Source organism: Gavia stellata, chromosome 11 (genome assembly GCF_030936135.1).
Source record: "Gavia stellata isolate bGavSte3 chromosome 11, bGavSte3.hap2, whole genome shotgun sequence".
Taxonomy (NCBI): domain Eukaryota; kingdom Metazoa; phylum Chordata; class Aves; order Gaviiformes; family Gaviidae; genus Gavia; species Gavia stellata.
In genome coordinates this window covers 24,870,256-24,897,756 of record NC_082604.1, presented here as the reverse complement: position 1 = coordinate 24,897,756, position 27,501 = coordinate 24,870,256, and the positions used below count along the sequence as shown (strand labels likewise).

Here is a 27,501-nt window from a genome sequence, read left to right as displayed (position 1 = left end):
ATGAGTAAAAGTAACATGTGCTTCAGTTACCTCTGGCCAGAGTGTCATGCCATTGCATTTCAGTAGCCTGATGACGAGGATTTTGATGAGACATCTACATGGTTTATAGTATTTCCAGACTTCAAGAAAATACTACAGTGGCAGAGATGAGGGTAAGTCTACACAAGGAAAACAGGCTGCCAACCTACCCCTTACAAACAGTTTGCTCAGACTAAAAGAAACTCAGAGAGCACAACTAAATGCATAGCATTTTACTGTTATTAGTGCTTCCACAGGGCCTGTGGACACTTCTGTTATTTCAGTCCAAAAACTGCTGTATGTGGGAAAAATCTTTCAGAATACAGCAACACAATTTAAATGGTGTTTAGATTGGAGTGCTGCTGGGGTGTTAATCTTAAACTTAAGATAAAGTATATGTTGGGGAATATTTAACCTATCACAGCATATTTCACTTCATGTTTTTCCATGAACTTCCACTTCAACTCAAGGTGTTACTCAGGCTTTACCACAAACCTATTAATTGTTGGAAACTACAGAGGACTACCTGGTATAACCAAAGGAACATTTTTAAGTCCTTATGTGGGGAAAATCCCATATATTTAACAAAACATCACAGTAACACTCATGCCACAGTGAAGATGTTGGCGTATTACTGTCGGTTCTGTCACTGAGAAACCGTTGTTTAAATTTTCATGTTCACCCCTTAGGATTCTTTCAGTGAATTGATACGTGCACAGATTTTCAATGCAGGTCCAAGCTTAATATTCATTGCACTCATAAGGTGATCCTCCTTCAACAAGAGGAGAGCTTGTCCATCAATTTCTTGTGCTCTGAATTCATCCGCAATATCCTGACAACCTACAAGGCAACAGAAAAAAGAATTACGTGTTAGAAATGTGCATTCTTAGATGCACTGACTCTGTCCACGCTAGAGCTTTTCAGCTACACAATTTCCAATGCTCATCCCTTTAGCTTGTAGAAACTAAAGTATACGCAACAGTTCAATATTACAATGGGAACTTCCGAGAGAATCTGAAAGTAATTTTTACTACAGCCTCCAATTACACTGTAACTATTGGAGAATTACTCACTGGAAATTTCAAGTCCTAGCAAAGACAGTTTTCTCATTTCATTATGAGAAACAATCGCCATGATCTCACCATTGGAAGAGACTGGCAAAATACCACTTACAAAGCAATCAAGTAAGAGCATAATTCAAGTGGGTTCCTTCTATCAATAAAAAGATATGCATATTCTACTGCTATGTACAACTCAATGAGAAAAATTCACTGGGCTACCATTTCCAAAAGGTGTTAATTCCATCAGTATGTTACCACCATCGGGTTAAGTGAACAGAGTTTTGATTTACGGGCTTTAGCATAACTGTCTCATGAAGACATTTATCATCAGTTACCTGAGTGAATATTTTATACATAGCAGTAAGTCACTTCACAAGTGCAACTTTAAACTAGTTGGATTTTTTTTTTTTAAATGAGAAACTCTTTTTCCAAACATGAAATAACATAGTCTCAGGTTACTGATGCCTACAACATAAGAAAGGGGACTCTTCACGGGTTGGACTGTCCCAAGTGACTGAGGGCCCCTTTCCACTAAAGAACACCGTGGAAAGAAAAGGTTCCTCAAAAGATGGTCTGGACATCTGTTAAGGAGAAACAGTCTGTTCTGCCTGGCTGTATGGCAGCTCTGTTATATGGACAAGTGTCTTCTAACAACATGAGTAAGAGCTCTCATTGTCAGTTGTTTATTTGAAGCTTCTTTCCCCATAGCCATTTTTTTCCTGGTTTTAATATATTTGTGTTCCAATCCAGTGGTCTCTCTGTCTCTGAGCCTTTCAGACACATTTTAATTTGTGCTCCACCTTCCATTCCTGCTTTTAATTATTCCTCGGTTAAGCCTATTTTTTGGCATTTTTATATTTTCCCCTTTTCTAAAGGTATACTATTACAGAGATACAAAAATACTGTGAAGAACTCCTTTTCCACCCCAGATAAGAGCAATTGACTAATTTCATGTCCTCTTCTGTGTGTTCAGATTTAAATTCTACAAAGAATAGATAGTCTAACTTCTGAATGGATTTACAAATGTGTAAGAGACAAATAGAAAGGAATCATGAAGGAAGTATCGACATCCAAGCCTTAATTCATTTGGGTTATTACTGTATAGTGGTCGTAACATTCAGGGTTGGAAAAGATTAGCTTTTCACAAAGACTAAAGCACAATTTTTTTTCTTAATGATTTGTTAAACAGACCTCATGTAACAATTAGCTGCCACTTAAGGAAAGGAAAAGATTAAAAGATAATTTGAAAAGAGAAAGGTTGTCTTACGGAATTTTATTGTAGCTTCTGGTTTCAGGCTAAACCTCTGTAGTTTAGGTTACAACTCTGTAAACTGCAATCCCCAAAGTAAAACAGTTACTCTGTAGCAGCTAGCTAACTTTTAATCAAGACTAAGGACTATTTTGCATAGCATTTAAAACAAAGTAGCTTCAACACGTGATAAACACCCAGTTCTTGGGCGTTATTTATTGTAACAAGAAATGAGAGTGGTATCTTTTGGGGACAAAAAACAAATTAGTTTGTCACAAACAGTATTCCTATAGCTACTAAAGCCATTAAAATGTTTTATTGCTTGCATGTATTCCATAACATTCACTTTTAATATTTCTGGTACAGCGATGCACTAGTGCTGTCCAGCTACAAACCGTACCACAATCAATAACAGAACATTCTTCAGGAACCCAGAGTTGTCAGAGCATAGGAATGGTGCTGCCAATTCCGGCTACAAAGTGAAAATAATGCTGCCAGAAACATGAAGAAAAAATCTTAAGATGACTGACCATTCTTAGGAGGATTTAACAGCTCTAACATCATCACAAAGGTTCTTATTTATGTGTTGACGACATGTCTGTAAGTCAAGTACTAAGTATTTCTGTGTAAGGTATCGCTGTATATCTGACTTGAGACGAACACGGTGATTGTCAGACCACAGCATTTACAAAGAATCCGAGAGATCAATGGAAGGTTTTGCATTTAGGAACAAAATTTGTCCTATTAAAATAGATAATTGGTTGTTGTTGCAGGCTTTTTTCTTTAAGCACGACATGAAGCATTTCCATGCAACTTTTCCTAAAATACCTTTTCTTAAAGTCATTTTGGAAAAGCAAAGGATGAAAGTTGCATGTATTTCAGTTCCCTCATCCAAGCACATTTGGGTATTCTTAAGCACTTTCGCAATTGGTTGTTGTGCAATAACTTAGCTAAAAAAAGGATGAGAAGGGGGTGAAAGACCATTAATCTTGCAGCTGAAGAAAGAAAGGAGCAACAACTCTGGTGGCGCTTAAACTGTTGCTGTCTCTTGCCCCCAGAAGAAATAAGTAACAGTAGAAGTGCCCTACAATCTTCATTTCTCCAAAAGACTCCAGAGGAATTCAGGAAAAGCCTGACAAGGACCCTTGACTCTGCAGTTAGATCTCAGCTTACAGATCATGTAGGAAGCTGTAAATCAAAACAGATGTCCCTAATGTTTATGAAAAGCTGACAAATAGCCATCTCCTACAACATGGCAGACGGTCTTCATGGACTGCACCAATTATCTATTGCAAAACAGCATAATGAAAGTAAATTATATTATTTCTTGTATTATTCAACTCTGACAGCATATGAAAAAATATTTTTTCAAGAGAGTGGCTTGAGAATATAATCGAACAGAATAAACCCCGAAATTGCCAAAAAATACGAATGTAGCTATGTAACAATAAAAATTCTGGCAGGTTGTGAATAAAATTTCGCATACCTATTGAACTTTTTTTAAGAAGTATTTGAGAAACTAGGCCTTAATATGGATGGGAATGAGTAATTATAATAAATTTTCATTCAACACAGAAAAATATAAAGTTTGTTTAAAATCAAGGTTACCTTGTTTATAGAATACAAAAAACCCCAGATCCACCAGCTAGAGAAATATTCTACAAGTAATGGTTTCAAAACAGAAACCACATTTTAAGAATAATACTTTGTTTTCTTACTTGCAAGTGAATTGTGTCTCTGGGGTGCTTTAAGTTTTCTAGGACAGGAGCTATCATTTTTTCTTTTGCAGAACCTAGGATCAGGAAGTGACTGAGTTAACTAGAGCCTCAAATCTATTAAAATAGTAGCTCGAAACAGCAGCGATATAGTCATATTCCAGTAACACAGCTAAAGTACAGAAACATGAATGACAGTGTCTTAAACCTAAGGAGCTTTGCTTGTTTTTAGAGACAACACTGCAGGTTCCCAGAAGCAGACAATGCAACTTAATTGCAATTTATAAACCATCACAAGAAAGGTACTTCAAGGATGACTTTTGCTGATTTAAGATATCACTTACTCAATTCTTTGCCTGACCTACTTTATAAAAAATTAACAGTCAAAACCCATGTGTATGACTTAGCAATGAAGATACGTTCCTTACAGGTTATTAGCCTAATGGGATACACAGAAAAAATGGTTTAGCATTTCTAAACTAGAAGATTAGGAACAAAATTAACCTGGGTTTCAATGTTTTGACATAGGAGTTACACGGGTAAGCAACAAAAATTCTTGTATGCCTGCTATTACGGAGACTGATCAGATAGAATGGCATCCTTGGGAAAGAGGGTGGAGTGAAACTTTAAGCTTATGATAATTAGGAAATGACAAATAAATGTCAAATAACCTGAAGATGATATAAAGGTAACTGAATATTGAGCTAAAGCAAAGGTTTGTAAATAAGGAGAAACAAGATTGCTTTTTTCTGAGAACAGACTGTGTCTACCACTATGCAGAGTCTATATGCAGAAGTTCTCTGCACTTCAGTTACTGCACAAAGCTATGCAAAACAAAGTTTAGCTTTATAGAAGAAACCTGCTTATTTTTTTTTAATGACTTGTATCAGGACAGGTCAAATTTTTCAGTTGTATAAAAGGAAGTAACTCTCTTATTGTTTTTTCTACTGAATAAGCAGCAAGTAAGGAGGGAAGAGAAGAAATATAAAAGGGAAGAAGTGTGTCTAATCTCTCTACTGACCTCTTGAGAGAAGTCAGACTGAAGGGAGGAACAGCTCTAATCTCCATCAGCTGGGATGCAACAGCAGAAGTGGGACTAGTTCTATCAACATGGGATTTGTGCTGAAGGAACAAGCAAGAGGAAACAAATCACATTCCAGTTTCTATCACCAATTAATGAGTACACTAGTGCTGTTACCACACCACCTGCTCATCACACTGATGCTAAAAAGCAAAGAACTTTACTGTAAAAAAAAAAAGGAACAAGTTATTACATATTACATACCAGGCAAAGAATGTATGAAGGCCCAAACTTCATCAACAGTCCATACTGATGGGTCAGCTTGCACCACTGGTAACAAGTCAATGCTCTCTGGCATTTTTCTAATTCTTAGTTCCCTAAGTTCACGTTCTCTCTCTCTTTCACTCTGTCTTCGCAGACGAGTGGTCATGGCAGCTGGAACAGTATCTTCATGAGAAGCCATATCTTCTTCTGCAGATGGGTAAGTAATTGGAAGCTGGAAAATGTAGTACAAATAAACTACAGTATTATATTTTATTTGTAATTCCCCAAACAATGCCATAGTTTTAAGCAAATATTCCACAGACCTGTCTAAGAAAATGATCTCGTGACGCCCCATCAGGGCCACTCGGTCGACGCCCACGTCGCCCAAGACTTTGGCTATCTGATTTCCGATTCCAGCGACTGGTCTTGTCTGATGTAAACAGCCCAAATTTCTTAGTGCAACTAAGGCTGTGCCTAAAGAAGTAAAATATATTCAATCATGCACTAATAATTTTTTGGACTGCATTCAATCAAGTAACAATAAAATTACATTGTTGTCTACAGAAATGCTGCCTAATCAAAGACGACAACAGGTATCACAAAAACGTAAGAAAAAGGTATCTCAAAGGCCATTTCCTCAAACCCCTGGTCTTGATGCAACATCAAATACATCTCAATCATCCCTGGAAGACGTCCGTCTTCCCTGTTCTTAAAAATTTTCCATGATAGAAATACCTTTGCATTTTATCACATAGTCCAATCCTGCTTCTCTAAGATGTCCACTAAAAGCCTAAAGTCACATTGTATCTTTTGCTTCCATTTTCTTTACCTAGCAGATACTCAGTCAAAGGAGGATGAAGGCAAAAGGGCCAAATCCCAACAAGTACCAAATCAAACATATACATTCCTGCTACTTAAAATGGAAATGTCTCCCATGGGGGATTAAGAAAGTAGCAGACATAAGAGAAAGGTGGTCTCTAGGCACACTGATGCAAAAAAAGAACTAAGTGGTGATTAGAAATGAGAAACTATTCCCCATTTCTAAAACATCTGGGATTAAATACCAATTTTCCAGCTGTAACAATGGAAGACTTTACATTCAGATGTTGACTATGTATTCTTCCTCTCAACCAAAACAAAATAAAAGCAGCATACTAAACCCAAAAAGAAACAGAAACCAGCTGTTTTCCTCTGCCAACCATGCACAAGCAAATGGCATCACTTACTATTTTCAAGAAAGGAGAAGCTTTAGAAAACACTATTTATGCTTATGAATATTTCTATTTTACTCTATGCAAATACAGCATTTTTTCACTGTTACTAAAAACATTTAAGAACGTCTTTTGTCTATGCAGCATTTCAATTATGCCAAGATAAATTCAGTGGGTATTTTTCCCTAGCACCACACACAACTGTAAGAAAGCCCACCTAGCCCAGCATTCTTTCTCTGACACTACCCAAAATCAAGGGGAACACAATAGGAATATGAGAAATATGTAATGATTTGTGGCCCATGAACCTTTGCACCAATTTCCAAACACTGAGTAACCCTTAATGGATTTTTCTTCCATGATACCTATCACCTTCTCATAAGCCCAACAGCATTCACAGCACCCTCTGGAAAGAGGGCCACAATTTTACTGTAATTCCCTTTGTCTTTCTTCTTGAAATATATTATAGTCTACCATTGACCTTTGTACCCATATACTCTGCAAATTCGGGTAGAAGGCAGTCATGTTGTGTTTTTTTATTTTTTAACATTAGATACTGTTTGGGTGCTACTCCATTTAACCAGATAATGATAAACAATAACTAGACAGAGTACCTTTTGGCACAGGATGTGGAGCAGAATCTTTTTGACCGTAGAAACTTATTAGAATATCCCATTTTTCCACAGAATTCACACTTCAGAAGATCATTTTCAATTTCATCCAGTCCCTCTAAAGAAAGGAGTGAGGCATAAAGAAGTCAGTTTCAATGACACAAAATTACATTCAAATTTCTCATCTCAAGCAGGCAGGTAGAAGATTTTCAAATATCTAACATATTTAATTAAATACTTTGATTAACAGAAAATTATGCAAAGCTAAGCATGTCACAGATTTCACTCTATAGAAAAGATCTTGAGGAAATGGAAGGTTCAGTAAGGTTCAGTTAAGTTATTCAATGAACTTAATCAGCTTTTTTGTTAAATTTCAAGACATCCATGAGCAAGTATGCCCTCAAACATAGCGAACAATTAAAAAGAAGTGTTGCAGTCCTCATGAATTGCTTATAAAGGGTTCATTAAGAGAACTGGGCATTCCACAGTCTAAATTCAAGCTCTCCTGTAATGACATTATTCATTAACCTTTTAAAATACTTTCTTTGAATAAGCAACTGCTACAACCAAAGGGACATGTGAAAGCAGGTAAAACATCGAATCTTATCTATGAAAAAGTAAGCTGCATATAAGAAAGAAAATTATTATAGCGTCTACTGATTTACAGACTACTGTTACAGAACATTTTTCTGTTATTGGTGAGATGAGGAGGCACTTTTCTGCTCCTTGTGAAGAACTCAAACACCAGCTGAGAGAAGCATAAGTGAAAGAAAAAGCAGAAAAGCCCAAAAGAAGGCAGTACAAGGCAACAAGGCAGCATACACGTCACATGCTGAATGTCTATGCTCTCTTCTGCTGGAAGCATATTTCATGGGTAGAGCATGGTTTGTACATAGTTTAGGATAATGCCACCAGATCTGCAAACCAACTTGACTTCTGGAATGAAAAACCCACCCTTATCCTCATGTACCATCTGTGAAATATATCATAAGGAGCAAAGGAGTGAAACTGGCACAAACTGAAATGTAACATTTTGTGGTCATTCAGGTTAAGTAAAAGAACTGCATGCCACGCGGCTGCAATCACAGACAACATACATTGCTCAAAAATTCAGAGGACTAAACGAACATACATTTCTGCCACATTTCTAATTTACCTGAGTCACTTGCTTCATATACTTTGCCTCTTGCTATTCACCTTCTGCGTTCGTACTTTTAATTTTACATAATTAGTTGCAAAAATTGCAAACTAGCTTTTTGTTCTAAACTCTTTGTTAAGCTCTGATGCTAGTTAACGCAAATGCAGGTATCAAAGTTTAATTGAAAGATTTTTAACTATGAATTTGTAAAAGTCTGTTACAGCGATGTTAACTCACTAAACTGCTTGCTAACACTAACTATTGTACTGACAAGGTAACAAAAAAGCACTAGTGCAGCAAAGAGCTGAAAATACTGAAAAGGGTATTTGAATAACATCTCTCATGTATCAGGACTCAAAGACATAACTGAAGTCAACAAATCCTCCGGCAGCGTCAGACTGAAAATTACCATGTTGCAAGTCTCCAACTTAGTAAGTTGGTATCCCACAGGAATTACAAACTGGAAATTGGAAACCTATCAAATCTGACCAACCTTGTAACTGAAGTTAAATACCAGAGATGCATGCTGCAAATAAATCACTCTCTCTCCACAAAAAAAACCCCAAAACACCCTCACTCCCAATCCAGATCATGCTATGTGGAAAAAAGTGACAGAGTGAAGCTAAAATTGATGCTAAGAGAATTTTCTTTTGGATATTAGGTGTTTCTACCATAAATGCAATCATACCCTGGTTCAGTATCAGAAAATCTCCTTTGCTCAACTTCTGTATATGTGGATGTGTCTCAATGCTGGATGTTTCCTACTAGTTCATCTAATAATGAGTAGTTGCAAATTGTGTACATAAACCTAACACCAGCTGTCAGGCACAATAACCAAAACAAAAACCATTAATGTTTGAATAATTCCATAAAATAACAGACAGGCTGTCTGAAATCTGAGAAACAACATAGTGTTAATACTGAAAAGTTCTTAGGCAATGCTATTGAAAACTGAATTAAAATTAAGGGCAAAATAACTATTGCAAACAGAGCTTCAAATATTCTAGAAGATATACCAGACAGCAAAAAAGTTTGTTTTGTTTGACATATAATGGGTGAAAAAAGATACTAAAAAAAGCTGTACTCTTGATCAAGAACACAAGTTTATTTAATAGCAATTTACTAAGCACAGTCACAAGCTAAGAGATTTACAAGTCTCATTTTGTGTGTAGAAAAGTAGTATAACTCCACTGAGCTGTAAAATAACCAAAAAATGTCAAACAATTCATACAATTTGCCAGATGACTTTTTTTTAAAGCCTCTTGTACTTGATACTTTCATATCACTGGACTTCCCTCTCAAAGAATGGGTTAAATAGAAGCCCTAACTGGGAGACGATATAAAAAAAATAACAGCAATTTTAAATTAAATGAAACAAAGGTTTAGAAGACTTCCAGTCACACTGCAACCCTCCACTATTAATATGACAGATGCTTGCCTTCTAAAATTTGGTCTGCCATGCCTATGTGAAGGTTTGTAAAGAATAATTACTTTAGAGTAGAATATTGTGTAAAATATTTTAAAAATGGACTCTGAAATGTTTCTTCATTTTTCTATGTAGACAGCTTAATTACAACATAATCAAAAGAAAGTTACAGTTACAAAGCAAAGCACTTCAAACATCTACCACTGCCTAAACTAGGCTGTTGCTGCAAAATGAAGAAGGGCTCTGGACTATACTGAGATATACTAGTAAATGCAATCATATAATCAGCCATAATTTAGGAAATCCTGTTTTATGTTTCATTTTCAGGCACTGTTTCCACAGTTTGACTTCTTTGCACAGATGTTATACCAACATGTAGGAGGACTGCAACCCATCAATATTTCCTTTCAGGCATGTGCTTCCAAGCTAAACCAGCTCCTACTAAAAATCAGTGCTACAAGTAAAAATACACTCTTAATTTTAAGCAGAGATACATATTGCCTGAGCAGTAAAGTAAATCAGCCTTAAGCAAAAATTCCAATCATGTTTACTTGACTTCACTACCAACAAATACTCTTCTTGAATTCAGAATGCTTTCTAAAGCAAGCTTTTTACCTTGTCTGCAATCCTTGACTTGGGTCTGACCCAATACACTTACAAGCAGTAATGGATATAAAACATTGCAGTAAAAAAAATGTATCAGAATCTAATAATCTAGAAGACTGAATTTTGAGCTAATTTGTTTGCTGAGATACACAATGGATGCAGCCAACTTCCCCTATTGCACTTCAGTACCACTCACCAAGGCAGAAAACACAGTAACTAATGAACTGCCACTGGTGTTGCCATCTTGAAATTTCCTGTGAGAAAAGACCAGGGGGATGGACTATTTTAATTAAGAGACAATTTACAACGCCTGGAGGGGGAAGAAGTTGAAGCAGAGCTATGGTGACGCTTGCTACTGCTCAGGACACGCTGTCCTCACTTTTTCCAGCCATTTCCCCAATGCAGACCTGTGGCAGTAACAGTCACTCTATTTGTTCCTTCTTACCCTGCTCACTACAGTTTTGATATGAAAGAGGGAAAAGAACTATTTTAAGAGAATGAAACTAAGAGTTGCATTAAGACAAATTTAAACAGATCACCAAAAGCGGCTCCTGTGTAATTGCTCAAGCTGTGGAAGAGAAAATCCAGAGGTGGCTGAAAGATTCTGGACTTCCAAATCTTGGATGAATTTATATAAAAATGTGAGTTAAAGAGTAACTTGTTTTTTCTGGGCCAGGACGTGGTTTAATCTCCATTTCATAACACTCAGGAGGCAACCAACATTTGTGTTCGAACAGTAATAGTGGTTAACACATCCAGAACTGTTGATTCCTGTGTTCTAAAAAATTCCATGATGATTATTATGTTGGATAACACGGGGGAACTCAATTTAGCTCATGAGTTGTGCCGGAGACTGCTGTATTCTAAGCAGGACAAGTGCATAGTTTCTTGACATTTGTGTGCATCTACAGCAACTGCTGTTATGATGTGTAGCGAGTAAAAACACATTTGAAAATAGTTTCTATTAGGGATAGTGTAAAGACTAGAGAAATATTCCAGAAGTACAGACAGGATGGGATTCTGTAATACATACAGAACTGAAGGGGAAAAAAATGGATGTTTAAACAAAAACTACAAACCTTCTGCAATCATATCCTCTATCTCTGTGTCCGATGAGTTGTCTGCATGTTTTGTATTCTGCAAGTCTGATTCAACACACACAACACTCATGATTTGACCCTCCACTAGCAATCTTTTTTCTGCAGGCTGTTCTACCAGCAAAGATGAACGACTTACCTATTGCAATAAAAGCAAAGCAACAGTGATTAACTGAACATTAATAACTGATAATAGTATTTGTGACTTAGCAGTTGTAACTGAGACCAGAATCACAGTTTCTATTCTGTATCAATGAATCATTATTCTATAGTGCCAAAGATCTAAATACCATTTCTCAAACAAATACAAAGACTCACTCCTGCTCTGCAGGGTTTGCAATTACATTTAACACAGGAAGAAACACATTGTATTTGGAGAACTGAAGGCATGGGAACCTGAGACACATTAAATTAGTTAATAAGGCAGGCTCATAGGTTTTAAACTGCCCATTTGTGGAATTAAAATTTTCAACAGTAATTCTTACCAGACACAGTACTAATCACACCAAGCTCAGTAAGGGGCTCGCCAGCGCTTTAAACAATATTTTAACATTTTAGAACTTTAACACAGACTCATCTCAGAGGTTTAAATTAAGGTATCACTTAAATTGAGGTATCTAGGAGACAGACAAACGTTAAAGTTATTGCAAATGGTAGCCTAAAATCACTCTCTGTAGTTATTCCTGGAGATAGCCTATCTGCCTAACTGTGTCTGTCTTCATTTAGTACCTTGTCGTCCAGTGATACTGGCAAACCAAACAGTACCATGAATTCCAATTATATACATAAGACAATACAAACAGTATACAAGTATACTGAATGTTGTAAGAAACAGGTTACCAATCAGCAGAAAAAAGGTCAAAACCAACAACTGAAAAAATTATTCAAGATCTAAATAGCTACTAGCCACAAATAACATCATCCTTAGAAATAGTTTGTTTCAAAAAATAGTAGTAAAAAATTCATAGCAACTTTTACACTTACAGGGAATGGCTCTAACCCCTCCTGAATCACAAAGCCTTCAATAACATGGGTCAGGATCTGTGGTTTAACAATAGCCTGTGGAGGTTTATTTTCTAGGCTAGGAATGCTATTGGGCATTGATGTGCTGTTGCTCCTTGTTGTTGCTGCTGGAAGCAAAAGAGGTGGTGGTGGAATAGAGGCATGTGAAGGATCAGATGGAGATTTAATTACTGAGGCACTGACTGATGATGTCACTGAAGGTATTCCCCCATGTTCTGAAAAAAATAACAAAGTATGCTATGTTTTTATCACTTACATCCAACCGTTGGTTCAGAATTCTAGAACTAAGAGGTGATAAACACACTGATCTCTGCACCCATCATATCCTGTAACACAGGCTTTTCCCTATGGTTTATAGATTTTATCTTCAAAACAAGATGTATTTCCTTGACAGACTATTCCACAAACAAACAATTCTCATGTAAACATTTTCCTTTACTCAGTACCTACTAACTATAAGCATAGCTGGCCATTAATTACCTACACAAATCAGAAATCCGTAAGTCAAAAGCAGAAACCAGTGTTTTCAAACATTGGATTCTCAAGACTGAGCAGCTGAGGTATTTCTAAAGACAGAATTTATTTTCAGGGATGCTTAGAGCCTCAGTAACCTGCAGGGTCACAAGCATATACAACATCAAGCCACTACGCACCACTAAGTACCCAGCTATATGTATGGCATGTATATAGTATAGTGTGTGTGTGCATATATATATATAGTATGTATTTGTATATTTAGCACATCAGGGAAGGTACATTAGTTTGCAGGACAACAATTGATACAGGCATGTGTATCTTACAATTCACTGAAGAATAAAAGTTTTCACTGGTAGCTTTTGCACTAGAACAGCTCCTTACCATGGCATATAAAAAAATGGTGCCAAAAAGAATTACACAGTGTAGTCCACCATTCCAACAGCAACTTCTGATTGCTGACCCTGATTCTGCAAAATCAATCTTCACACCAGATCAATCAGCATATTTGCCCGTATCACACAGCTATCACTTAAAGATTAACTGAAGACTGACACCCTGTTAAGATTTTAGTATAAAAGTATATGCTAAAGAGCTCAAATAAGCGTTTTCTGTGCTACATGTTATCCAAATACATATGTAAGCTATACCTTTGGGACTGAATCGTTCATTCTACCACATGGACTTCTAATATATTTCATATAGTTTCTTTTACTTAAAAAATGATACCACTGAATTATATAAAAAAGATCAAAATAATAGATTTTTATTTTAAAACATCAATAGCTAGTACAAGTTTCTAAGCGGAACAGCTATCTTAGTTTGACATTTGTTCTCACCTGACAAAGGATCTTCTGAATTAAGTGCCTCTCCATTCCCCAAGGTTATGGCTGGTGGAGACAAAGTGGGTGGCGTAGGTGTTCTAGCCATATGGACACAATCTGATTCCTCGGGCATCTCTTCTTCACATACATTCTCCACTTGGTAAATCTGCATCCAACAAACTATTGCTTTAGAGAGATTTCCACTCTATTTTAATACCTTAAAAGAGTTGCATAAATAGAGTTTTTAAAATAAATTACCAGTTAAAATGTTAAAATATGCTAATCTCCTAATAAAATACTAGTTTCCAAACTGCATACAAAACAATGAACTCTGGGGACATCACAATGTCTATGAGACCAAAATTAAAGTATTTTGTTACAAATAGCAAAATACAATGAGACACAGTTCTCCTACCAAACAGACCAGAGAACTTGATTTTTTCAGTGTCTTATCTTTATAGTTTACTGTATTTTTATTTATACACACAAATTTGTAGCTATTTAAATACTTCTGCAAAATGCAAGCTTTAACATAATGACAAGTCTGCAACTTGTGCTCTATCTTATACAGCAGTGCAAACAAACTGAGTATTTCAGAAGAGTGCACCAAGACTATCAAGCATTAGTGGTTATGAGAGATTAATAGTTTTGAGGAAAATACCATGTAAAGTAAATTTACACGAATTACTGACAGCCAGTTTAGCAGATTAGGATGCAAAACACCACCCTGTCAAAAGCAAATCTTGCTTCTACTCGTTTGCCCAATTTCTACATGAAATATCCAAAAAAGAGTTGAGATCATCATCACCCTCTTAATATAAATTAAACAGCGCACCTTCTTCCTTAACCTGTTGGCAGCCTGAAAAAAGCCTACCAAAGCTGTTGATTCTTTAGCTCATGTTAATCTCATTAGCATGTTACCACTAAAACTTAGCAATGCCATCTTTAATGTCAGCACTATTTGCATACCATTTTATTTCACTGTACATGATTTTAGTTCAGTGTGAGTGATGCTGAAACCTTCAGTTACAAACTGCAGATGCCTGAGACTAACACTGAACTAAACTAAATGGCAGCAATGGGGAACACCAAGACAGCATCAAAAATTCCCCTATTCTTTTATGAAGGGGATCTTTTCAATGTTAGTACAAAATTAATATCCAGAACTCTATTATCTTAATATCTATATTATCTTATTATCTATACACCTTCGCACCTAGTATAGAGATGATTTTCCTATTCAAAATTTCGATTGCCTACATTATATTTGTATTAACATAAAGAGGTAAAAGCTTACAGTCCATATGGTATATTTATCAAAACTCATTTTGACATAAGCGTTGACATAAATTTACTTGCTTTTTTAACTTCAGATATGCTGCAATTTCATTAAGAGATAAGATTTTAGGTCAAAAAGTTGCACTTTCAAGATTCTTGGTTGATACTCTGAACTGATGATCCATTACAAAAAGCCAAAAAAATCAGAGGAAAATGTCTATTGTTTTCTTAAAACTCATTTCTGTAATCAATAGGTTTCTTCTGGTCCTCTGTCTAGCACCTGGTTTAGCTCCCTCTGAAGTCAATGGGACAGGTTTACAGCTATCTAGAGAAGCCAAGGATAAAGAATAAAGGACTGCAATATCACCACTTACCACAGGAGTTTCAATTGGTACCGACGGCTGCACCTGAAGATTTACTGCAACAGTCTGTGGTGGTGGAAGAGTTTGAAACGGCAGCTGGACCAAAGCTTCCGCAGCAGGAAGTTCTTCCTCAGAAACCAAAGTGTTTTGAACCAAAACCTGGCCCTGGGACAGAATTTCAGGCTGCACTTGTAAAGGCTGCACAGACTGCAATGGCAATTGCTGAATCTGGGTTGAAGATGTTGACAGCTGAGGAGGAGCTGCAAGAGGGATAGGTGTGGACTGCAAGGCTGAATATTGCTGGTGTGGTGTCGAGGACACGATCTGTTGGCCTGGGGAAACTAAGCTCGGCTGATCTACTGACCCTATATGTACAGCGGGGGAAGATGGAAGCGGAAGATGCGATGGAAGATTAAGTGGCTGTGCAATCGGTCGAACGGGATTGGTAGTAGTTTGTTGAGGAGCAGTCTGCTCTGGCTGAAGAGCTGCTGGCACAAGGGAGTTTGCCTGTGACTGAATAAGTGCTTGAGGGTGAATAATTATTGTGGGTGATTGACTAGGGGAGTGAGAAGGTGGAGGGGATACCACTACTGACTGCTGAGCTGACTGGGATGGAGTAGGAGATAGCGTTAGAGGTGGAGGATGGATGTGAATAGGTGAGCAATGAGACTGGACGCTGCTGGGACCTGGAGGAAGACCATGGCTTGGGAGTGGTAGACAGTGCTGTGATGGAGGGGGTTCCTGACCCGAAGGAGTCTGAAGTGCAATTGGCTGGACTTGCTGCTGCTGTTGCAATATCAGCTGATGATGAGAAATCTTTGGAGGTGGTGAATGAAGTGGGATCTGCTGATGTTTTACTAGAGAATGAGGTTGCAATGGAGAATATGAAGCTGTGGGGGCAGAAAAAGAAAAGTGACAATTAGTATTTCTTTCTTTAAGTCCAGAGAACATTATAAAAATATTAAAGGAAATTTTTACTTTAAAGCAAGACCAGCACAATTTTTTCAACGCTTCAGATCTATGTTTAGAAATATCTTCTTTGACAGCACATAGTACACAAGAACAATTCATTAGGAGAATATATCTATTTCCAAAGCAAAATGCAGCAATGAATAAAGGAACATACCCATGCTTTTTATATGTATACACATATATGTACTTTCTATATAAAAGTACCTAAACTTATCTTTTTGGTGGTAGTTCTAAGACTATTGCTGATTCGGCCTTCGCTTATTTAAGAATTTCATGCAACTGTAAATAAATTTAATCTTTGCTTTGAAACAGGCTGGAATGGAAGAGATAAGCACGTCACCATCAACAGGATTGTTGATAACTGCCAAGTTAAAGTTTAGGTAATACAATTTTAAGAGACTAAACAAAATTCCAAGAGTTCACTATGAATTACAACCTTTCAAAGTATTTGCGTGAACTTGAACACACAAACTGAAAGGTATGAATCTAATAATAGTGCAGCTTCCAGAGATATTACATCACCTTTAAGTGAACCAGTAACTCACTAGTAATTCCTTACAGCACACACATTTTCCTCCACATGCAAACCTCTTCTTGCTTTGTCTTTTCCACTTGAGAAACAACTCATTTATGTTGTCTTTTTTATTATTTATTCTGCTAGTGAAGATAGATTCTTTCCTTACAGAAGTGAGTTCTAAGAGCATTAGGGCTCAATACCTCAATAATGTCTGCCTCGCAGTCTTACTCCTCTAAAAGCTGCCATTAAGCCAAGCTAAATTCCACAGAATTCAGACCAATTGTCTAGTCTACCTTTACTTTCAAAGTAAGGAAGCTAAAATGCAAATATACTGCATGCAATATAAATGCCTATCTAAGCAACTGCATGCTTATTTTGATTTATCTCTTAATAGAAAACACTAAGATTCTGGGGCACTATTACCTACGGATTTATAAAAGTACTTGATACAAGAACATTCTGACGACACAGACAAGCAGCAAAAAAAAAGCACCACCAGTAAAATAGATTTTGACGACAGCAAGAGGCTTGAGGTGGTTTCAGCCCACGTATTGCTTCCCAGACACTGGGGACAACATGCCCTGACAATCAGCGTAGAGAGAGACTAGTAACGAGAATCATGTTTGTACTGTGATTCAAATGTGTATAGCAATTGCTATATTGTGCTTGTACTGTGATTTAAGAACTTTGCTGTATCACTCTGCTAAATCAAAATCCTGTGTAACATCCAATATCAACAAATAAGTAAATTTACTATTAAACATCAAACTCTCTTCATTTGGAGGATCTAAAAGAACACAGTCAGAGAGCATTGGACTCTGACAAAACTGTAACATACAAATTAACTTTACTTAAAATAACTTTCTTATAGCTCCATTTTCATCCTACCTGGTGTTATTAAGTGATGTATGCTTGATGTCCGTGTGACTGGTGTACTCCGACACTCTGGAGTTGGGCTCTCACCTTTTCTATTGCTTTCTGAGGGATCTGGTTGGCTGCCCTTGGAACTGGTTACAGGTTTATTAGGGCACAGTGACAATGACTGAGTTTGACTGCTGGTCTTTGGTGGGCCGTTCTGCGAACTTGACAATACACCCAACTTCTGACTGCGCAATGTCAAGTTCTGAACCTGTGAAATGAACAAAATGTGAAAAAAACCCAAACCATATAAACATCTATGACAAACATCCAGGCAAAAATAGCAAAAAAAATAATGCTTCTCATCCCATGTGATGAAAATACTTGAGAAGTTAAAAATCTGCATATCAAAGTAACTTTTAAGCCACAGAATTTAGATAATAGTGATCTTGAATTACTTCAGTGATAAAGAAAATATAGGAAAGTCTTTTTTCTTATTGAACTTTTAAAAGAAATGGAAATTGTTCATTACATTAATTTGAATTAAAACTTGCATTTTTTCCCTTTTATTGTGCCTTCAAAGTGAATGACACAAAGCATCTTAAGCAAATTCAATTTTATTTTTATACAGACACTGCAGAAGTGCAGTGGTCTGCAAGTATGTTTGCAGGGACTAACATAAACTAGAGCCTTGGGTAGTCAATGGGACCAGAATCTGCTGTATGTTACCCATGTCTTAAACCTGAGCCCTTTATTTCTACAGTGATATTAATGTACCTTTTAATCATGACACCTCTAACGTCACATGAAACAAAAGGTTTGCCTTCTGAAATGTAAATCAGTCAGTGTTTATTTTCACTGATGTCTGTTAAACCACAGCAAGACTCTGTGTGGAATTATCCCAGCTTTTCTGTGCTGAGCTAGAATTTTATTTCCAAGGACAAAGACTAACCTTGTAGCACTAATTTACGTCTACTTTACATAAAAAGAGGACTAATTATTATCACCATCCACTATTTTGATTACATAATCCCTTCCTCATTCAACAGTTAGTACTTTCTGTATTGAACAGCTAGTTGACATTTTATTTCTCAATGTTCAGTATGTTACCACAGGATGCATTCAAATCCCGTTCTGAAGGCAACAGTATTTGTTTCCTTATTGGCATGCATGAGGCATTTACTGCAATCTTACTTCTGTGAGTACAGATCAACCTTCAGCATATCTTAACAAATAAGATAACTAATCTGAGATGTCCAGGTCATACCTGAGGGGGACACATATGAAAACAAAAACAAGTATGAAAGCAGAAGGGAAGACGAGTAAGTAGGAGAGAAGTGTCAGTTCACCTAACAGGCCATGTTAGGTGTGCCATTGAGACACTGCTAATCATTGATGAACTTCTGAGTTTCTCTGGTATTTCTACGTGGAAGATGAGACTGCGAGATCACTATACCCTACCTTCACAAACACCTTGGCTAAGTGTAATATACGTATCTATGTATATAGCTAAATGCATTTTTTGCTTATTAACTGCCATTGCCTGCTTGCTCAGGTTTGCTTACATGGTAAACAAAGACATTTCTCTAAACCCAGCTGATTGAAACCCTAAGGACATATTTATCACAAGGTAAGAAAAATAAAACGTACCAGTGTTAATGCTTTTCCGTTGCCTCACTGACTACGGATGAAACTCGATCTTTGCAATGTCATTGCTGCTACAGAAACTACCAGACAACCAAGGTTAACAACATCTGGCAATAGGGCAGTACTGAACATTGAGAGGGTAGAGGAACGGCTTGAGTTTGGCAGGGTCACCACAGCAGCTACTCTGAATAATGCTCTGGTCTGGGGTGAGATTCTACTCTCCCTCTGCAATATCATCTCAGGAAGTTGCACAGCCAGGCAGACTTGTGCAAAGTGGACCTCTAAAACCCTGCAGTACAGAAGAACCAAGACTGTAAAGTGATACGCTTTATCGACATCTCTACCTTGAACGCAAGAGACGAAGATACAAACGCAAAAAGAGCTGCTAGCCTGTCCAGTAACCTCTCTGCACTTTCACACTCAATTTGCAGAATCTGGAGGAAAGAGAGGCAGCTGTGATAAAGGCTAACGAGACATGAGAACTCCAAGACTGAAGGAGCAGTCTGTCTCTTCAAAGGCTTAACTGATGAACTTAACATTGTGAGCTTGCTCAACAACATCCTGCATAAATACACAGCTGGATTCCAGCAAGCTCTGCCTGCCTCAAATACCTACTGGAAAAGCAAAGGGAAGGCAAGCTTCAGTGATTTACCATTATCTCAGAACAGCAACATTATATTTAAGGTCTTCAAATCTATTAGAATCTTCTGAAGGGGTCAACAAGCATAAGGTCAGAGAGGATTCAACTGGTATAATTTACCTGGATTTCTCAAAGGTTTCTAAACAAGGTCCGTTTATCAAAGGCTTTTAAAGAAACTTAAGATAGAGCAGAATATCTCTCATGAGAGCATGAATTTGTTAGATAAATGTTCACTATTCACAGCGGAAGACTGTGACTAGTATGTTCTGTAGTGATCTGTGCTATGCCATATATTTTTTTCAGGTGATAACAAAATGTTGAGCAGTGAAAAGGTGATACAAGTTCAGTTAATACCATGAAGTTATTCAAGGTAATAAAGATAAGAGCTGATTACAAAGACCTAAAATGTCATATCCAGGATCCAAATCTTACATGTAACATGATCACATCTAAATGTGTGATGATGGCAAACAGAAGACACTGAAGTACATAACCAGTACCCATTAGTAGTTTCTATAAGCAAGTTAACTTAAGCACAATATTTCCTTACTTTTCAGTTTTGGCTTACTCTGCTGGCCATACCTTTAATAAATTTACACTAGCTCACCTGAGTAGCTGCAGACTGACAGGAAGATGAAGATGATGATGAGACAACAGGAATGTCAGACTGGACAGCAGCCACAGTGGTCGCAGGAGTAAAAATAAGCTGTTAAGCAAGAAAAAATATCTGGTGACAGACTGAAACTCTGAAAATATGTGGAAAAAAATGCAGTATTTTAAAGAGAGATACATAACTTACATATAGTGATGTACAGCTTCTAAGACTTTTTTACTTTTAGATGAACTTAAAGAACAATTTATCATAGTCGTTTAAGTACATAAAACTAAAAGATAACAATGTAAAATATAATTATGTAAAATATTTGTTCTACATATTGAGAAAAATCTCATATACACACGCACCTGGCATCCTTCATACAAGCATTTTAAAGAGGACTCTCCCTCCAATATTACAAATGAGTGAAACAAAGGCAAAAAAGTCAAGAGAGCAGCCCAATATCTACTATATTAAAGAAAGAGAACTTAGATCTTCCAATCTGTCAAAATGTTATTTAACAAGCAGAGTTGTTATATGAACTTTAAGTATGCTAATTAAGTTTCATAGCAAGAACAGGTGTCATATAATCAACCTGAAATTACTAACTTCAGAATACCAGCATGCCTATAAAGAAATTACTGGCAATATAGGCAATATATCAAAAGACAAGCTGTATGGAAGGCTTTGAAGAGAGACCATTATTTAGTCTTCCATATTTTTAAAGAGATCTCAACTGCAAGAAGCAACTAAGAAGAAAACGTGGAGGTTTTTATCTGGAATTGAGTTGAGCTAGTGATGAAGCTGTTATGAGCTAGCTAGAGTTAAGAGTTGACCTTTTTAGAGAAAATGAAAGGTCTTGGTGATGAAGTACATGACTTTTAGTATGTTAGCTAGAAACACGGAAAGACAGGTATGATGTTTAAACTACTGAGGCTAGCAAAATGATCTTGCAATGCCATTCTGAACAGCAACTAATACGGTAAGTTTCCCTCTTGAAACTGGGGCATAAAGCAGTTACTCAAACAAGCATGGGATTTGACATTGAAAGTCTAGATGAAAATTTAGTGTAAATGAATAGGAAAACTGTATCGATAATTCATGTCATTGAGAGATCCTGCTACTACAAAAAACAGCAATGTCATCCTCGTATTGCTTCAGCTACTAAGTTATTAACACATATTGAAAGGCAGTGACATGAAATGAATGCTCAGGTACCAATCAGCACTTGGTAAAGGCCAAAGACAATTTCTATGAAATCCCACATAGATTGTAAGGTTCAATTCATATGAAACTCAATAGAGAAAGTATTAAAAAAAAAAATCACTGAACAGATTTTTCAGAGTTGCCCATTGACACATTGACAGGGAATTGCAAGAATCTAATGAGTTTCATGTGAATCCAAAGAGAATGAAAGCTATGTATCTAACTCAAATTCTAGAGACAAAAATGCAAAGAACAATCTTAGTTAAATATAAGAAAATTTTATTCAAGACTCTGAATTCTGAACGTTACCAGCGCACTGGAAAACAATCTACCTTGAATATAGGCAGACTCCAGCACGCCCTTCTACGTATCCAGAAAGACAAGTGCTCTTTTTCTATTTTTCCCATGTTTGATCAATTTAATAATTGTGGTAAGACCAGGCTAAGAACACTGGAGCAAACTTCACCAGAGAACTAAGCTACAGCAATACTTTTACTTCTGATGTCTACAGTGCTTCAGAAGATATGTATTCACAAATTAGTGACTAAATTCTCAATGCTACCTGAAACTAAAGAAAAATATTTATAAATAATTTATAGAAACAAAATGAAAACTGAAATGGTTAAGGTTTGGGGTTTTTTTCTTTTTTGTTTTTTTTTGGGGGGGGGGGGGGGGGCAGACCAAAAAAAAAGCTTAAGAATTGTAATCAAAACTTACCATTTGAGCTCGTAGATACATTTGAGCCTGGCTTGCACTCAGGGTTGGAGAGGTGCTCCCCAGCAACATAGTCTGTTGGGTAATACTGCTGCTGGTGGTGTTGGAGGTCTGTGAACGGCTTATTATCTGTGCAGGTGTAGGAGAGGTGGAGAGGTTAATCTAAGGAAACAAAAATATTGCTTCTGTCATGGAAATTCATTCATCCTAGGGTCTACAGCCAGAAAGCCTTTGACAAAAATGTCAGGGGCAGTTGAAATCTCTGAACTGTAAAGATATCAAAAATATATCAAGCCAATCATCACAAAACTGGATTCCGGCAAGATTGTACATTTTTATTCTTAAACTGCAAGCAACTGTTTAGCAATAAATAATAATAAGTAGTTACGCATCTAAACAATGATATTGTGAAGTCTGAAAAATATACCTCAGAAATATACATTTACAGAATATGTAGTATGAGCTTGCAATATTTAAGAAAAACACCTGAATTTTAATATTTAAGCATCTTTAAATGTTTATATTATCTGACTGGACTATATATTCTGTGACACTTGTTATGCAACCTGATCAGGACACTTCTTTGTGCTTCCATATAAGGACTCCGATTCCTCATTCTACATAAGCACATTTAAAAATGACTGGAAACTAAAACTTTTTAGAATTCCATATTAAATGCTCCTGAACAATTGCTCTTTAGCATCTTCTCAAACAAAAGCTGTTGTGGTTTTGGCGGGTTTTTTCCCCTTTTTTTTCCCTAATCAGTCTAACAGAGTTAAGTGCCCAGCTTTTTTTCATCACTTACTCAAAAGATTTCCTTGAAAAATCCCAGCCCAATTACTCTGTTAATTTAACATCAGACATCTTTAAAGACTTTCCCTCCTAAATTTAATGAATGAATGACTTTACTTCTAACAACTGTAAGCCAAAGCAATGCTATGAGAGCTTAAAAAAATATACTGTTAAATCACTGAAGCTGGGTACTGAAGCCATGAACAGCTTGAGGGCATGATTAATAAGCAGGATGTCTGTAGAACTAACAAAGTCCTACTCAAGACAACTGTAGAACTGTACATAGAGCCTGTGCAAATTACATGTCTGAAGATGCCGCTTAAATACAGCATGAACTGAACACAGAGCTGCTAATAACTGAAATCTGAGCACATGCCTAGAATATGGATGAAGCAATTGAAAGTGCATAAAAGATGCATGATAAAAGATGATAATCAATAAAAGAATGAATGACAAACATTTAATCTGTTTCAAATATATATAAATGTGAGCATTGACTTGCATTCTTTAGATTTGGTGCTCTTTAATCACTGATATACAGAGTTATGATTTTAACCTACAACAGTGCCCTGAATAAAGAAACTAATGTGAAAAATCCAGTAAGAAATCATTTCAGAGATGAAAGCTCAGGAAACAACTAGTCACTAGTGCTTGTGGAATGAGCAGCTGCCCCTCAGAGCACCAAGAGTGGGCTGGGACTGGGGAAGTCTCAAACACTGGCTAGCAACAATAGCAGCTGGCAGCACACATCAGGATGACTGGTGGACACTGGAAGCGCAGCCAAGGCTTACTATAGAGTCGTGATACTTCTATTTACTGTTTCTGTAATACTAATTTTAACCACACAAATTTAAATATTAAAGCCTTTTCTGTTTTTCCAAGTAGTTAAATAATAACCAAGAGGGGTTGAGAATGGATGGAGGGCTTGGTTCAGTTACGTACCGAGGTCTGCGACATGCTTGACTGCTGAGTGACACTCCCAGTGGGGGAAGTACATTGCCTCCCACCTGACAGGCTTGCCTAAATAGCAAGAATATGCGTCAAATATTGAAATCAAAAAGTGTTTGTGATGTTCATATTATTGCATAAACCATCAGAAACATCCCTCTCTACCATTACCTTTTCTCTGAGTTAACAGTAAAGATGCTTTACTCAGTGGAATTGGTTTTCAGCAAAGTGCACTCCACACTACAGAATGCTATCTGCAAGGTGCTAAATGCCTTGAATTCCTACCCAGTTTCAGGCACTCAGATCCTTGCAGATCAAGACTTGAGCAAAAGCTATCAGACGTAAAGTCTATCAAACTGTTAATGATGGAGCTAACTGATCAGCTCACTACCTATGGCGCTCAGAATTTAAAATGTCACATCATTAAAAACTGTCATTATTAAAACTCACATCGTAATTTTTATGATTAGAATCTTCTAAAAATAAAACCAACTTTAGAAATGCTGTAAAGAACACCCTCAAATTCTAGAATGATATTTTATATATGCGCATCTAGTGTCTGTAATTGGTACGCTTTTCCAGCCCTTCAGATGATTACAGGGACAGTGATTTAGATTTCTGTATTAACAGACTGCACCAAAACTTCTTAGCCTTCCCCAATCTGATTTTCTTTGCTCTGTCTCGGTAACTCTATATGCATACACAAATCCGTCACAAAAAATGTCAAATCAATATATTACCACAGTCTAATGGAAAAGGTATAGAAGAAAAAGGAGCATAGAAGAGTCAGTCCCAGTTCTGACAAGAGACAGCTACATCCCTGAAGTCTTCAACTCCATTTTAGCATTTCCATGTGTAAGATCATTAACAACCACCTAGCTCTCAATCCAAGGTCAACTGAGGTGAAAGGAAACCTTTCCACTGCTTGAGTTTTCAAAATGGGTCTCCTCCAGTGTTCACTAATGTTAAAAGCTGTACTTCAGAAATGAAATGTCATTTACTTCCTACATTTCTGCACTCAGAGTTAAAATTGAATTTTGCCATTACTTATAATGCAGCCAGATGTGTGGCAAAACACACTGATACCAGGTGTCCATCATTTTTATTTGATTTCACTAAGATACATTGCTATTCATTGCTTTCCCCATTAAGTTTTAGAGAAAATCATGGGATGAAGGTTGAAGTAGTCTATTTTTAATATTTATTTTATTACTGTTTGATGATTTACATGATGCATTATAATGTATGCAATAAAGCATGGAATGGTCGCCTACTGGAGCATCTATAACACTGGACAAAATCCTCCAAATAGTTTGGAGGAAGATACAATTTAAAATAAATTCATTAAAATATAACAGTGAATTATTGTGAGGCATTAAGCTCAGGCACTTAAGCTGTTATGTTTGACAATGCTCTAGAATTGTAGTCCTACTCTAGAAAGTAGTACACCATTCTTTTTCAGCAATCTTCACTCTCACCTGTGGTACAGTTGCCAGACTCTGAAATTGGGTACTGCTTAAGTGCTGCTGCTGCAAAGCAGCAGTCTGCAGCATTAGATGCTGCTGTTGGGCTGCATACATCTGCTGGAGGTACTGAGCAGCTGAGCTAGGAGGACGATGCAAGGCCTGCTGAATAACCTGTGATGAATCAGTAGGTAATTAATTACAATTACAAAATACACACCATGCTGACATGATGCTGAAGTTTACCTTTACAAGGAAATAAAACCAAATAAATTCTTTTCACACTGATTATGTAATACTGAACTTGCTCCATCACTGTTCTCAACCAAGTCACAGAATATAGTCAACATAAATATATTCACGTTTTCAAGGAAAACCTGACAATCAGCTGACAATACAGCATCATTCATAACACAACATCCAAGCCTCCTAGGTTCTTGTCAACAAGTCCTACAGAATGTTCCACTTTTTGAAAGATCAGGATAGCATGAGAGAGACTCAATTATCAAACCCAACAGAAAGGGACGCACAGAGTTCAAGGAGACCTAATTTAAAGTACAACAAGAGGGGGCAGGATCCAAAGCAGCAGTTACACACACACAGATACCTCTGGATCCCTGTAGTCAACGTTGGTCAAACAAACAGCTTTATTTTGTGTTATTTTGTAAAGGCTTATGTTAATAATCCATTCCCTTAGGGAATGGCAAAAACCCCAAACTTTCTAGCATACCATTTCCCCCTCCCTTATTTGGGAGGCAGGCCTGTACCCTGCAGTATTCTTAAGTGGTCTGATACCCTTTGGTAAACAGTATCTTCTGAAAACCAGTAAGTCAGACATTGAGAAAGACGACAGCATTCAGAGTGGAAAGTTAATCCTGTGTAAAGTATCGTGCAATGCCTGTATTTGAGAGCACTGTACAGGACAGGAAAAAATGTCTCATAGCCCAGTACCTGGACGGCATGCCTGTCAGAGCCACTGTAGACAGATATCTGTGGCAGCGGTGTCCGGGAAGTGGAAGTGGTAGTGATAGTAGTCGTAGATGCAGAACATGTTGTCGTGTTTGGTTCATTCTCCATAGCTGTGCAGCGTTCATCCAGCCTGGCAGAATTGAAAGAAAAGTGGTTCACAAACAGAAGGCCAGTACACACTGATTTTAAAGGCAAAAAAAAAAATCTAAGCTTCGCTGGGAAAGAATAATGGACAATTTTCAAATGGGTAAGTTTGTAGTATTTCCTATTACTTGATAGAATTTGTTCAGAGATGCAGTTATAATCTTCTAAGATCCATCAAGAGTAGCAGTAGGTGACCAATTCAGGAATACATGCAAGACTTCCAGCAAGCTACACAGGAGTACTGCCACATCCCTCTTCCCCACAGCATAGCACAAAAACTGCTGGCTGACCATCCTGTACATTCAGCAAAACGTTCTTGGCAAAAATCACTGGTGGCATGCTCTATTTAGAAAGAAATGGAAAGGATGTAGAGAAAAGTGCTTTTACTTTTTACAGCAATACCTCCCAAAATACAGCAACAGTCAAGGAAGAAACTACCTATTTAAGCATCTCTGATGATTCCTCCCCAGCCTTACGAGACTCCCCTCTGTTGCAGAGTACAATCTTTCTCCCAAAATGTCATCTTCAAAACTGAAATGAATCACGTATCTTAATATATGAGGGGTGATTACTTTAGTTTCTTTTTCAGTATTAGTATTATGATTAACAGAATCACAGAATCACAGAATCAGTACGGTTGGAAAAGACCTGTAAGATC

The 27,501-nt window shown here is 37.0% G+C and overlaps 1 protein-coding gene across 1 annotated transcript; it reads right to left on the bottom strand.

The window, feature by feature from the left end:
• Nucleotides 1-643: 643 nt before the first annotated feature.
• Nucleotides 644-26,807, bottom strand: PHC3 (polyhomeotic homolog 3). Its single transcript, XM_009806871.2, has 14 exons — nt 26,682-26,807; nt 25,746-25,904; nt 24,262-24,339; nt 22,531-22,689; nt 20,620-20,718; nt 17,756-17,996; nt 15,391-16,268; nt 13,754-13,904; nt 12,402-12,655; nt 11,400-11,556; nt 7,142-7,268; nt 5,652-5,790; nt 5,329-5,560; nt 644-858 (listed from the first exon to the last, which is right to left on the bottom strand). Exons 1-14 carry the CDS (start codon nt 26,805-26,807, stop codon nt 704-706), a joined length of 2,955 nt encoding a protein of 984 aa, XP_009805173.2. The 3' UTR covers nt 644-703.
• Between the last annotated feature and the right edge of the window lie 694 nt (nt 26,808-27,501).